The 12,033-nt window shown below is 42.4% G+C and overlaps 1 protein-coding gene across 1 annotated transcript in view; it reads right to left on the minus strand.

Annotated features, from left to right (window-relative positions):
- Nucleotides 1-12,033, minus strand: part of DDX47 (DEAD-box helicase 47) — a 66,088-nt gene that overhangs the window by 18,834 nt on the left and 35,221 nt on the right. The window contains exons 3-4 of the mRNA XM_063427583.1: nucleotides 10,704-10,892; nucleotides 1,737-1,808 (exon numbers count right to left, since the gene is read on the minus strand). Of these exons, the coding sequence (XP_063283653.1) occupies nucleotides 1,737-1,808; nucleotides 10,704-10,892 (261 nt within the window). The remainder of the gene's footprint in view (nucleotides 1-1,736; nucleotides 1,809-10,703; nucleotides 10,893-12,033) is intronic.

The following is a 12,033-nucleotide window of genomic DNA, read 5'->3' on the forward strand; positions in this document are numbered from 1 at the left end:
ATAGGAGGAAGAAATGTGAATAAAAAGGAAAATAGCAGATTAGTCAAACTTTTTACGCTTGTTATAGATTGAGGCTTAAAACAGTAGCACATTAGCAGTACAAGTATGCATATAGCAGAGTATTGTAAAATAATATGACCTGCTAAGGTGAGCATGCATAGAACCATTGGGTCTGCCTGTTAATGGAGTGTAACAACTGACATAACTGGGCGATAAGTAATTACGTGATAAGCATAGTTCAGACAGCAACTGCTGATGATAGCGGGCCTCCAGGATGCTAGGGTGGTATGTCCACTGGGAGTTAAGGTAGCGGGTGCTTTAGCCGATGCCCAGGACAGGGAAGACTCTCTCATAGTTGCGGTGTGTCTGTTCGATGGTGCCCCTTTATTGGGGGTCAGCTCCAGCGTTGACCTGTAGTATGTGCAGCTGCACTGCTACCAGGTGAGCAGCCTTGATCGTAGAGGGTAGGGTCATGCTTCGTTGCCTGCCGATTGTAGGGTAGAGTGGGGTGTTTGCGTATGGTGCTTGTTTGGCGGTCCAGCACCTGTGCTGTTATGAGTGGGGGCGTGCGCCCGAATAATATGGCGCCTCTTCCCGCCTTGAGGATCGTTGATGCCTGCGTTTCCTGATGGCCGCTCTGGAGGCGTGAGGTGGGTGCCTGTAGTGGCGACGTCGTGTTGCCGGGCGAATCCATGCAGCCACGGTTTTTATCGCCAGGTGATAAGCCATTCCGCGGCTATACAGTATGTCCCAGAATCTTGTACAGAGCCGGTCAAAAGATCCCAGTGGGTATGTGGGTGGCTGAGTGTTAGTGCACAGCGTTTTGGGCCTGTGCTGGGCGGCCATCTTGTATGCGCTGCGTTGATTTGGTGCCCCTGTGTGCTGTGTAGTCGGTGAGTCTGCCCTCCTGCCTTAGCCTTATCAATGAGTCCAGTGAGGACCGGGATATCCCCTACCGGTCCAAAGGGGGGGTGGGGGGGGGGGGGGGAGGTGCAGGATAGTACGAGGTAGCTTGAGGGCTCTGGCTTCAGGGAGAGCGGCCACCTCTCCCGAGCTCTTACCCCAGTAGGCCGCACGTGGATTCCTGCTTCCCCAGCTCCGATGGGCTCCGGGGCGGTATCGGTCAGTTCAGTGGTGCACCCCCGACATGGACGGTGCATCCCCGAGGCTTTGGGCTATGTAGCCGCTGCTTTTTGCCCCAGTTTCTGCCCGCTGTGCAGGAGCTCGTGCTACACACGTCTGCACAGCTCGGTCGTCAGGCTCCGCCCCAGTAACATATTTTTTATAAATTTATTTGAGGAGTTTTCACAATTGGTCATGTAAACCAATATTGCTGCCATACCACATGATATTTGTTATGACACAAGATGGCACAGCACACCAAGTATTTATAATTGCACCAATTTTAAGGTACTCTTCTCTGGAAAAGCAGAGTAGTTTTCCAAACGACGTTTGTTCACCATTATACAAGGTCACAATACATTTCATATAAGATGAGATGTGCTCTTCATAAAATGTAAACACAAAATGCAGAAAGACACTGTATGAGCATTACACATATTTAGACAGGTAACGCCTCTACCTATAATTGGTTTAATAATGGCCAACAGCAAGTGTTTATAAAATCTAAATAAATCCTCCTCGATTTAATATGAAGTCATTAACAGAGTATTCATTTATTGTGATTTGCAGTTATATAAGAATTCTGCATTAAACATCTTAAAAAAGAAACTTACCAATTATAACATGTGGCTTTTTTGCCAGTGTTAATGCCTGTGACATCATATCAATGCCCCCTACAATCACAGCTGAAATATAAGAGAAGACATAATTGGACATTATTAAAGAGCACAATGGATAGAGACAGCATATTAGGCAGGTTGGGGAAAACCTCAAGGGGAACATGTTCTGAAGCAACAGGCTTCAAGGCCTGGCTAGTAGAATAGGACTAAATAAATAAATGATATACAGTATACAAATACACACACAGTATATTTACCGTATATACTCGAGTATAAGCCGACCCGAATATAAGCCGAGGCCCCTAATTTTATCCCAAAAAACTCTGAAAACTTATTGACTCGAGTATAAGACTAGGGTGGGAAATGCAGCAGCTACTGGTAAATTTCTAAATAAAATTAGATCCTAAAAAAAATATATTAATTGAATATTTATTTACAGTGTGTGTATAATGATTGCAGTGTGTGCGTATGTGTGTGTGTATGAGTGCAGCGTGTGTGTGCATGAGTGCAGCGTGTGTGTGCATGAGTGCAGCGTGTGTGTGCATGAGTGCAGCGTGTGTGTGCATGAGTGCAGCGTGTGTGTGCATGAGTGCAGCGTGTGTGTGCATGAGTGCAGCGTGTGTGTGCATGAGTGCAGCGTGTGTGTGCATGAGTGCAGCGTGTGTGTGCATGAGTGCAGCGTGTGTGTGCATGAGTGCAGCGTGTGTGTGCATGAGTGCAGTGTGTGTGTATGAATGCAGTGTGTGAATGCAGTGTGTGCAGGGCCGGTGCAAGGATATTTGCCGCCGTAGGCAAAAATTTTTTTGCCGCCACCTCCCCCCCCCATCCATATGTCCTGACTTCCCCTCCTCCTCCCTCAGTGGTCCTTACCTCCCCACCCCCGTGTTCCTTCACCCCCCCCCCCCAGTGGTCCTGACTCACCCCTCCCCTAGTGGTCCTTACCCTCCCCTCCCCTAGTGGTCCTTATCCCACCCCCTCCCTCTCATAGTGGTCCTTATCCCCCTTCTCCCTCCCATAGTGTTCCTTATCCCCCCCCCCCCCCTCCCTCCCATAGTGGTCCTTATACCCCCCCCCTCCCATAGTGGTCCTTATCCCACCCCCTCCCATAGTGGTCCTTATACCCCCCTCCCTCCCATAGTGGTCCTTATCCCCCCTCCCTCCCATAGTGGTCCTTATCCCCCCCCCCTCCCTCCCATAGTGGTCCTTATACCCCCCCTCCCTCCCATAGTGGTCCTTATCCCCCCCTCCCTCCCATAGTGGTCCTTATCCCCCCCTCCCTCCCATAGTGGTCCTTATCCCCCCCCTCCCATAGTGGTCCTTATCCCCCCCCTCCCATAGTGGTCCTTATACCCCCCCTCCCTCCCTCCCATAGCGGTCCTTATACCCCCCTCCCTCCCATAGCGGTCCTTATACCCCCCCTCCCTCCCATAGCGGTCCTTATACCCCCCCTCCCTCCCATAGTGGTCCTTATACCCCCCCTCCCTCCCATAGTGGTCCTTATACCCCCCCTCCCTCCCATAGCGGTCCTTATACCCCCTCCCTCCCATAGTGGTCCTTATACCCCTTTTTTTTGTTATTATTAATTTTTTTTTATTATTATTATTTTTTTATTATTATTTCTTATTTTATTTATATATTTTTTTTTCGTCCCCCCTCCCTGCTTGATATATGGCAGGGAGGGGGGCTCTCCTTCCCTGGTGGTCCAGTGGCAGTTCAGTGGGGGGGAGAGGGGGGCTGGCAGAGCTGTAACTTACCTGTTCTGCAGCTCCTGTCTGCTCTTTCCTCCTCTGCGCCGTCCGTTCTGCTCTTCTGTCAGCTTACACTGTAAGTCTCGCGAGAGCCGCGGCTCTCGCGAGATTTACACTGGGAGCTGACCGAGGTGCTGACCGGACGGCGCAGAGGAGGAGAGAGCTGACAGGAGCTGCAGAACAGGTAAGTTACAGCTCTGCCAGCCCCCCTCTCCCCCAGTCTGTATTATGGCAATGCAAATTGCCATAATACAGACCTTGACTCGAGTATAAGCCGAGTTGGGGTTTTTCAGCCCAAAAAATGGGCTGAAAAACTCGGCTTATACTCGAGTATATACGGTATTTATTTTTTAACATTTTATTTTGCAGCATTATGCCACAATTGTTTGAATATATACTCAATATAGTGGTAAAGCAAAAAAACAAAAACAACTCCTCCCCCCTCCCCCCCCCCGAAAATCCAAACAAATGTCTTACATTTCTTACAAAAACAATCTTTACTATCCAAAGTTAAAGAATTTTAGGACTACAATGCTATTCTGAGAGTAGCATTGTTGCGATCTCTAAAAGAAGACCAGTTTTCCCATATAATATGCAACTGGGCTTAAGGAGTGTGCAGATAAAATATCAGAAACTATGTTTACAAGAGTTTAACAAGTGGCTGAATTTCATAGTAAAGCACGTATCGCTAGTGATACTCTAGTATTCTAGCTAGAGCCCAAAATGTTTAGCTCCAGTTCTTAAAAAGCGGCTTGGCTTGCGAAACCATGGAAGACATCATCCTGTTATTAAAACAATATCAAAGCTTCGAGCCTCCTTTTTGCGTGATGCTATTGAGGGAACTTTGAAAGGATCAGCAAGATGCATGGTTCTGTCATCTATCAGTTGCACAGCAATGCGTGTAACATTTTGGGCAGCAGACATTGCTTCGAAAAATGTGCTTTTTGATTAGCCTTTCAAAAAATGAAATAAAAAATTTTGAACCACCTTGGAAGATTTCAAAACCGGTAACGTCTATAAAAAGTTTAACAGAAAGAGAAGGGTTGACAGTGATCAGGCTTCCACCTCTGAATATGAGTCTAGTGGATCAGACACTGATGTAACAGCGACTCCCTCCACCTCAAGTGAGAACAATAGAGGGATTCTAAAGAGAGGTGTCACTTTTTTAGACCATACACATGGGGACAACCGCCCATTCCTGAGACCAAGACCCAAAAAACAATACAACAGAAAGAACCGGTATTGAAAAACAGACAGATTGTCAACCTATCTGACTATATTCCCACACAGTCAGAATTAGATCTGTTGGCAAAAGGCCTGTCATTTATCCCCACACCACGCTTTGACAAATTCACCTGGGTTAAGGATATTCACCTTTTTGCGAGAAAGCTCATTCTACATAAAAACTATCTCCTTAATGAAGAGAAAAAAGCCAAAAATTTAGGTCTAGAACTCAAAGACTACCGTATGACTATGATCCTAGCAGAATTGTTAGAAGAGAATGACGATTCAGAAGGACCAAAATACCCTCTGACTAACCTGAGGAATAAAAGCCACTACTGCCCTAAACTGGGAGACTCTAAGTACGTCGAGACCTTTGTAGAATTAGTACGCGAGGAGATTGAGAAAATAAAGCTCAAAGAAATAAGTCACAAACCAAACTCAAATCTAACAGCTTCAGAGTACATAGCGGTTAAGACATTAAAAGAGAATCAGACTATAACTATAAAGCCCTCGGACAAAGGGGGCAATATAGTTATAATGGATACTCAAAAATATATGGAAATGAATAAAAGAATACTCACGGATCAATTGACTTATAAAATCTTGAAACAAGATCCCTCCAAAATATTCACTGAAAGGCTAAGAAGCATACTACAACAAGGTTTTGATGACAAATTAATTTCGAAAGATGAATATAACTACATGGCCATTAATAACCCCCGTATCTCAACTTTTTACAGCCTACCTAAGATTCATAAACAACAGATGATCTTGACAGGCAGACCCATTGTTTCTGGCAACAACAACATGACCCAGAATGTTAGTGTCTATTTAGACCATATCCTGAAACCACTAGTCACACAACTCCCATCATACCTAAGAGACACCAAACAAACCTTAGCAGTTTTAACTCGAACTAAATTACCACACAACTCCATCATCTGCAGTTTGGATGTCGAATCATTATACAGCTCAATACCACATACTCTGGGAATAAAACACACTGAGCATTTCCTAAGGAGGAGAGGGACATCCCTCGATAAACACAGTGACCTGGTACTAGACCTTTTAAAGTTTGTTTTAACGCACAACTTTTTCCTGTTTGACGGAGTGTACTACCACCAGGTGCAGGGGACTGCTATGGGGACGTCATGCGCACCCTCATATGCAAACCTGCACCTGGGATGGTGGGAGGAACAAATAGTCTTTACATCTCCTCCAAAAAATCCCCTGACCCAGTACATTTATCTCTGGAAAAGATATATAGATGATATAATAATCATCTGGACTGGGTCAGGGGAACAATTCAGGCAATTCACACATAGCCTGAACACTAATGAATTAAACTTAAAGTTCACCGCCGAAATTGGCACTCCGTCTTTAAGCTTTCTCGATCTTATGGTGTCCCCGCAACAACAGGGCATCATAAAAAAAAAAACTTATTCAGAAAAAGCACAGCCACCAACAATCTTCTGAATTGGAAAAGTCACCACCCAATTCAGCAGAAACGGGGAATACCGACGGGCCAATATTTACGTCTAAGGCGTAATTGTTCTGACCTGGAAGATTTTAAAACACAGGCTAAAGAATTACGTCACATGTTTAGGTCTAAGGGGTACCCCAATAAATGCCTCAAGAGGGCATACCATAGGGCCCTCTTAACCGAACAAGAAGACCTTTTAAGAGAAGAAGGCGTTCCCGCATCAACACCAAAACCTGAACAAAAACAACTCAGATGTGTTGCCACCTTCGATGGGGGTTGGGACCAAGTCAAAACAATTATGAATCGCTTCTGGCCTCTGCTAAAACAAGACAGCCACCTCAGAGATGCCCTCCCCTCCTACGCCACCTTGACAGCTAGAAGGGGCAATAATTTGAAAGACTTACTGGTGCACAGTCACTTTCAAACCAGCAAACCACCCACACACTGGCTGTCAAGCAAAATTAAAGGCACCTACAAATGCGGTAGGTGCAAAGCTTGCAGATACATAGAGACCAATTCAAAAAACTTTAATAACAGCTCTAATACGGAAAATTTTAAATCATTGTCATTTTTCAACTGCAACTCGAAGGGAGTGATCTATCTAATCACCTGCCACTGTCATGCTATGTACGTCGGCAAAACCTTCAGACCGTTCAAGAGACGAATTCTTGAACATATCAATTCTGTTAAATCAGCCAGGCACATAGAAACATCGATCTCCAGACACGTAAAAACAGCTCACAATGGAGACCCCAATGTCCTTAAATTTCAAGGCATTGAATTAATCAAACAGGACCAGAGGAAGGGCAATTGGGATCAACGCTTAAGAAAACGCGAGTGTTATTGGATTTACCGACTCAAAACCCTATCCCCCAAAGGTCTCAATGAGGGTTTCTCATACTCCCCATATATCTAGAAGTCTCTTTAAAATTCTTATCTTGTATATTTGTAAATAGCCTACTCTATGTTTCTTAGTTACTTTTTGATCAGTCTAAGGGTATTCACTCACTTGATGTTTCACTTTCACTTTTGTTTTTTGTTATTAAAAGTAGGGACATGAATTGTCCCAGGATTGACCGTCCCCCTCTTTCTCCCCCTCCCCTCCGCCTCCTTTACACCGTGGGGAAATATAGATATATGCAGCTCAGTGACACTATAGCCATATTACTAAAGATATCTAATATATTCGACATAACACATTCAGATAGATTGACTCTATCTCAAAGAACATTCATGTATTGGATTTCTTCCCTTTTATACTCAAGTAACTCCATATCTAAATTGAATGTTTCCTCTTTAAATTAAGGCATCTCAGTGATAGCTCTATATTTATATAAATAGCTTACTCGTATAGATGCATTGTATCCCTATTTTACTGTGTTATGTTGACTCTTAGTACATTTAGATTTATGCTCTGTCAGTCTGACACTCATAATCTGTACATTCTCTACAGTGTCCAAATAGCCAAACCGCATTTATAACATCTTTAAACTATCGCTATCTAAATGACTGTATCAAATTGTAATAAAGATGTCCAGCCAATCGGGTAGATAGAACTGTCAAACACTCCACCCACTTTTTCCCACGTGGAGGAACTACACCACGTCATATATGACGATGTGACGATCCCCTGCGTGATTGGCTAACAGCAACTCACTCACTGAGAGGGTCTAGGCGGCACGTCACTGATGACGTTGCGATGATCCTGCCAATGATTGGATGAGGGGCATTTAAATACCGGGAGGTTTCGGGCGGCAATCCTTACCCCTGACGAAGGAGTTTTCAAACTCCGAAACGCGCGTCGGGTCACTTGGAGGGATCCCCAATCACCACATATCGGCACCTCACAGTGCACCACACCGGAGGCACTAAGGGAATCCCTCCTCTCACTTATTTTGCAATGGTTATTAATTTTTGTTAATCACTTTACCCCTATGATTTTTTCTGGAGTCCAACTCCACTAGACAGTATTGCAGCATTGAGTTCAGCCATTGAGTTTAGAACACCCAAGAAGGTGTTTATTAGCAGAAGCTAGGGAATAGCAACAGTAATAGAACAGTGATAGGTCTTTGCAACATTAGACTTAACTTTTTTCACTGTACACTTCGATCGCTCTGTTCTCTCTGTCACTATTGTTTAACTATTCCCTGCAACCAATATCTGCTATTTCATACTTATGAATATACTCTGTCTGTACTGGGTGGACTTATAACCTAACTGATTGATCTCCTAGCAAGATCATTAGGGTTAGGTGCTGCCTCAGGGGAATATTAGCCTAAGCTTCCACGGTATAAGCCCCAATCAAGGAGGCTTTTGAGTAGTATTATATACCAAGGTTTGATACTTAAGGCTAATATAGATAACAGAGCTAATCTGCTGATATATAAGTGCTCTTGTATTCCTTCTATCTTGTAATAGACCAATAAAGTTTTATTTTTTTCATTGATATAAGGATACTCTTTGGCACTTTACCCCATAGCATTGAAGTATTGCTCTGTAGGAACTTTTTCCTTACCCCGCTCCCCACCCCCCCCCCCCCTTTTTTTTGTCTGTCTACTGGATTCCAGACCCTAAGATTCATCCAGGCACTAAACTATACTGTACCAACAACCTTATCAGCCGGCTGGGTAGTTGCCCTCTCACAAGGGCACAACCTCAGCATCTTATGTGTTTTTTTCACCTTGGATGACTGTTTTAAGCAGAGGAGAAAAGAAGAATGCTTTACCTCAGCACAATAAAAGACCCATATAGAACATTTTTTGTTCAAGACCATTATTATCAACCTGTTACTCTAGAGAGGAAAGGTATAATCCATTTTGTAGACACAACAAAGACAGCAGGTAAAAAGATAGACTGAATAGAAAATGAAAGTAGATAAAGAATGAAAACAGTCCAGGTGAGAAGATGATTATGGTAAATTTCACACATTTGTGATCTCACAAATACAAAACATGTAACAAAACTATTCTACTGGCTTAGTGTATGAAGTTAAAGGGAAACTAAAGGTACCCAAACAAGGTCTCTCAAAGAAGTGGTCTTGGAACAGTGACTGACAATTTAACCCTGCAATGTAAAACTGCAAAGTTTCCTTTAGCTGGGTTAAGACACCACTCTAATGGCCATCTTCCCGTCAACTACTAGAGGTGCTTCCCTCAGACTTGGTTCTCAATCAAATGTATTTGATTGTTGCAATACAGAAATTTGCCCTACATGCACAACAAACCTCTAAATGCACAGCAACTAGCACAGCAAGGGCTATATGAGCAAAAAGAGAAATATTACATTATCAATTCAAAGTTCTTCCATTCAGGTTAGCAACTACTCCAAGGGTATTCACACAAATCTTGGTAATAGTGAAACTACTTTGTAGAAGAGGTTTGACAGTTGTTCCATATCTAGATGATTGGTTACTAAAGCGGGACCAGCAGAACTGAACAAATACACCATAGTTGCTATATTATTCCTACAGTCCCTTTGGTTGCTTACAAAATGTGAAAAATCTGATATTAAGGACTTATAGACTCAACAAAAAGACCCATCTGATGCCAAGGAAGGGAAATCTTTTTTTGCTAATGTAGACAGTTTAATACAGCGCTTAAAATGTAAACACAGTGCAATCACACAGTAGTGGCATACAGCATCAGCAGGGAGTCATGAGAATTCCATTATCATAACTCTTTTTAGAAATATCACGTATTGGGCAGGAGTTCATGTGTCAGCCATATCAGCATTCCACATCAGGCTGGACCAACTGGATTTTTTCAAATGCCTTCTACATTCCATATAAGTTTTCTCTGGTCACTAGTAAAAGCTCACTGGTTCATCAGATCATCTGCTCTAAAATCAGAGAATCTCACCAGAAGTATTAAAAACCTTCAAGATGACAGCATGTCTGCTGAGAGGCTAGTACTTTAACTCAAAGATTTTGGATGAAGAAGTCATCAATATATTTTTTCAAGCCAGCCAGTCTTCTACATCTATGATCTATGAGGTTATATGGTATACATTGTGTAGTTGATTTATTCCTTTGGGAATCTTCTCTGTCCCCCCTCAATAGCTCTCTGAAACTCTTGCTAAAAAAAATTCAGAAAGTCTAATTCTTTCTTCTTTGTTCTAAACAGAGACTAGATCTGACTTATATACTCCTATCAAACAACTGTTCAAAGGTACTTTGTGATTCTTCGGTAAAACCATGATATTATTCTGCCTACTTTCTGCCAAAGAATCTTGTTTCGGTGCTCTGAATACTTAGGTCAACTTGATACCTCGATTTATTTTTCTGCTTAATAGATTTGGTTTATAAAATTTTGTTTTTGCTTCGTATTTACGAGGTATTGAGTTTAGATTGTTGAAAAAAATTAAGGGGTGTCAAGACTTTCTAAATACACAGTATATGTTAGGTCTAGACATACAACATGTAGCAAATTGTATACAATTAAATTAACATGATAACAAAATATTCAAAAAAGTCTGCTAAATAAAATGAAAAAGAAAATGTTCACATACCACTTTTGACACCAATTGAAGAGCCAAGAGCTTCAAACTGTTCTGAAATCTGAAAAGCCAATTCTCTGGTGGGGGTGAGAACCAAAGCATAAAGCCGTTGGGGACTTTCAAGCAAAGACTGAAGAATTGGAATAGCAAAGGCACCAGTCTTTCCAGAGCCAGTTTCAGCGAGACCAATTATGTCTTTTCCTAAAAGGATGGAAATTGACAAATAAGTAAAAAAAAAAAAAAGCTACAAGAGTATAAAAGCCAACACATTCTGTAATTGGAAAAATGGTAAAAAAACTCTACAAAGCAGTTTATCAGTACTAGATACTATAGGGAAAATTGGTGATAATGGAAAAACACAAACCACTCTGTATCAATTTAGAATGCTGCAAACTGGAAAGCTTTTATTATATTTTATAGACTGAGGTTTGGTAAAACTACTTCAAAATAACATTTATAGCCCTACTGAGATTAAAGAACAAAATAGTTTACATCTCAAAACGTACCCAATTTACATATTTATCTTTCGGATGTTCTATATACGCAGACTAAAACATTAAAAATATTAGACCAGGGATGTGGAATTTATAATCCTAGACGACTGGGAAAACTAATTTTACTCACCGTAAATTCCCTTTTCCTTAATATGATGGCAGTACAATAGGGATGTACTCTTTCCTCGGGACAAGCATCTGAAATAAATTATTAACATAAAAAGCTCCTCCGCTTACCAGGTATAAGAGACCAAACCAGTCCTGGGACCTCAGTACGTACCAAGAACACCTCAGTGAATCCATAGAACACCCCAAAAATTAATATATATACACATAGAGGGAGGGATTGATGTACTGCCACCATATTAAGGAAAAAGGAATTTACGGTGAGTAAAATTACAGTTTTTCCTAACATATGGTGGCAGTACAATAGGGATATCTCGATATCCCAGACTCAGGGCGGGAATTTAGGCAATAACAGCATGCAACACCTTGTGCCCAAAATCAGTATCAGAGGCAGAGAATACGTCTAGCCTGTAATGTTTGACAAAAAAGTGTTGAAAGAAGACCAGGTAGCCGCCTTGCATATATCTTCCGGAGAGGCACACACCTTTTCTGGCCCAAGAGGCAGCCATGGCTCTAGTAGAATGTGCTTTCAAGGAGGGAGGCAGAGGTAGATTGAATAAGCCAATTTAATAGTATCCACCAGCCATCTTGCCAAAGTGGCCTTGGAGGCAACTTGGCCTTTAAATTTTCCAAAGAAATACGCAGAGGAGCGGTCCAAGTAGATTTTCAGAGACCTACCAACATCTAGTTGGCTCCAATCAAATTCCCAATCTGGCATAGAT

Source organism: Pelobates fuscus, chromosome 7 (genome assembly GCF_036172605.1).
Source record: "Pelobates fuscus isolate aPelFus1 chromosome 7, aPelFus1.pri, whole genome shotgun sequence".
In the NCBI taxonomy this organism is placed as follows: domain Eukaryota; kingdom Metazoa; phylum Chordata; class Amphibia; order Anura; family Pelobatidae; genus Pelobates; species Pelobates fuscus.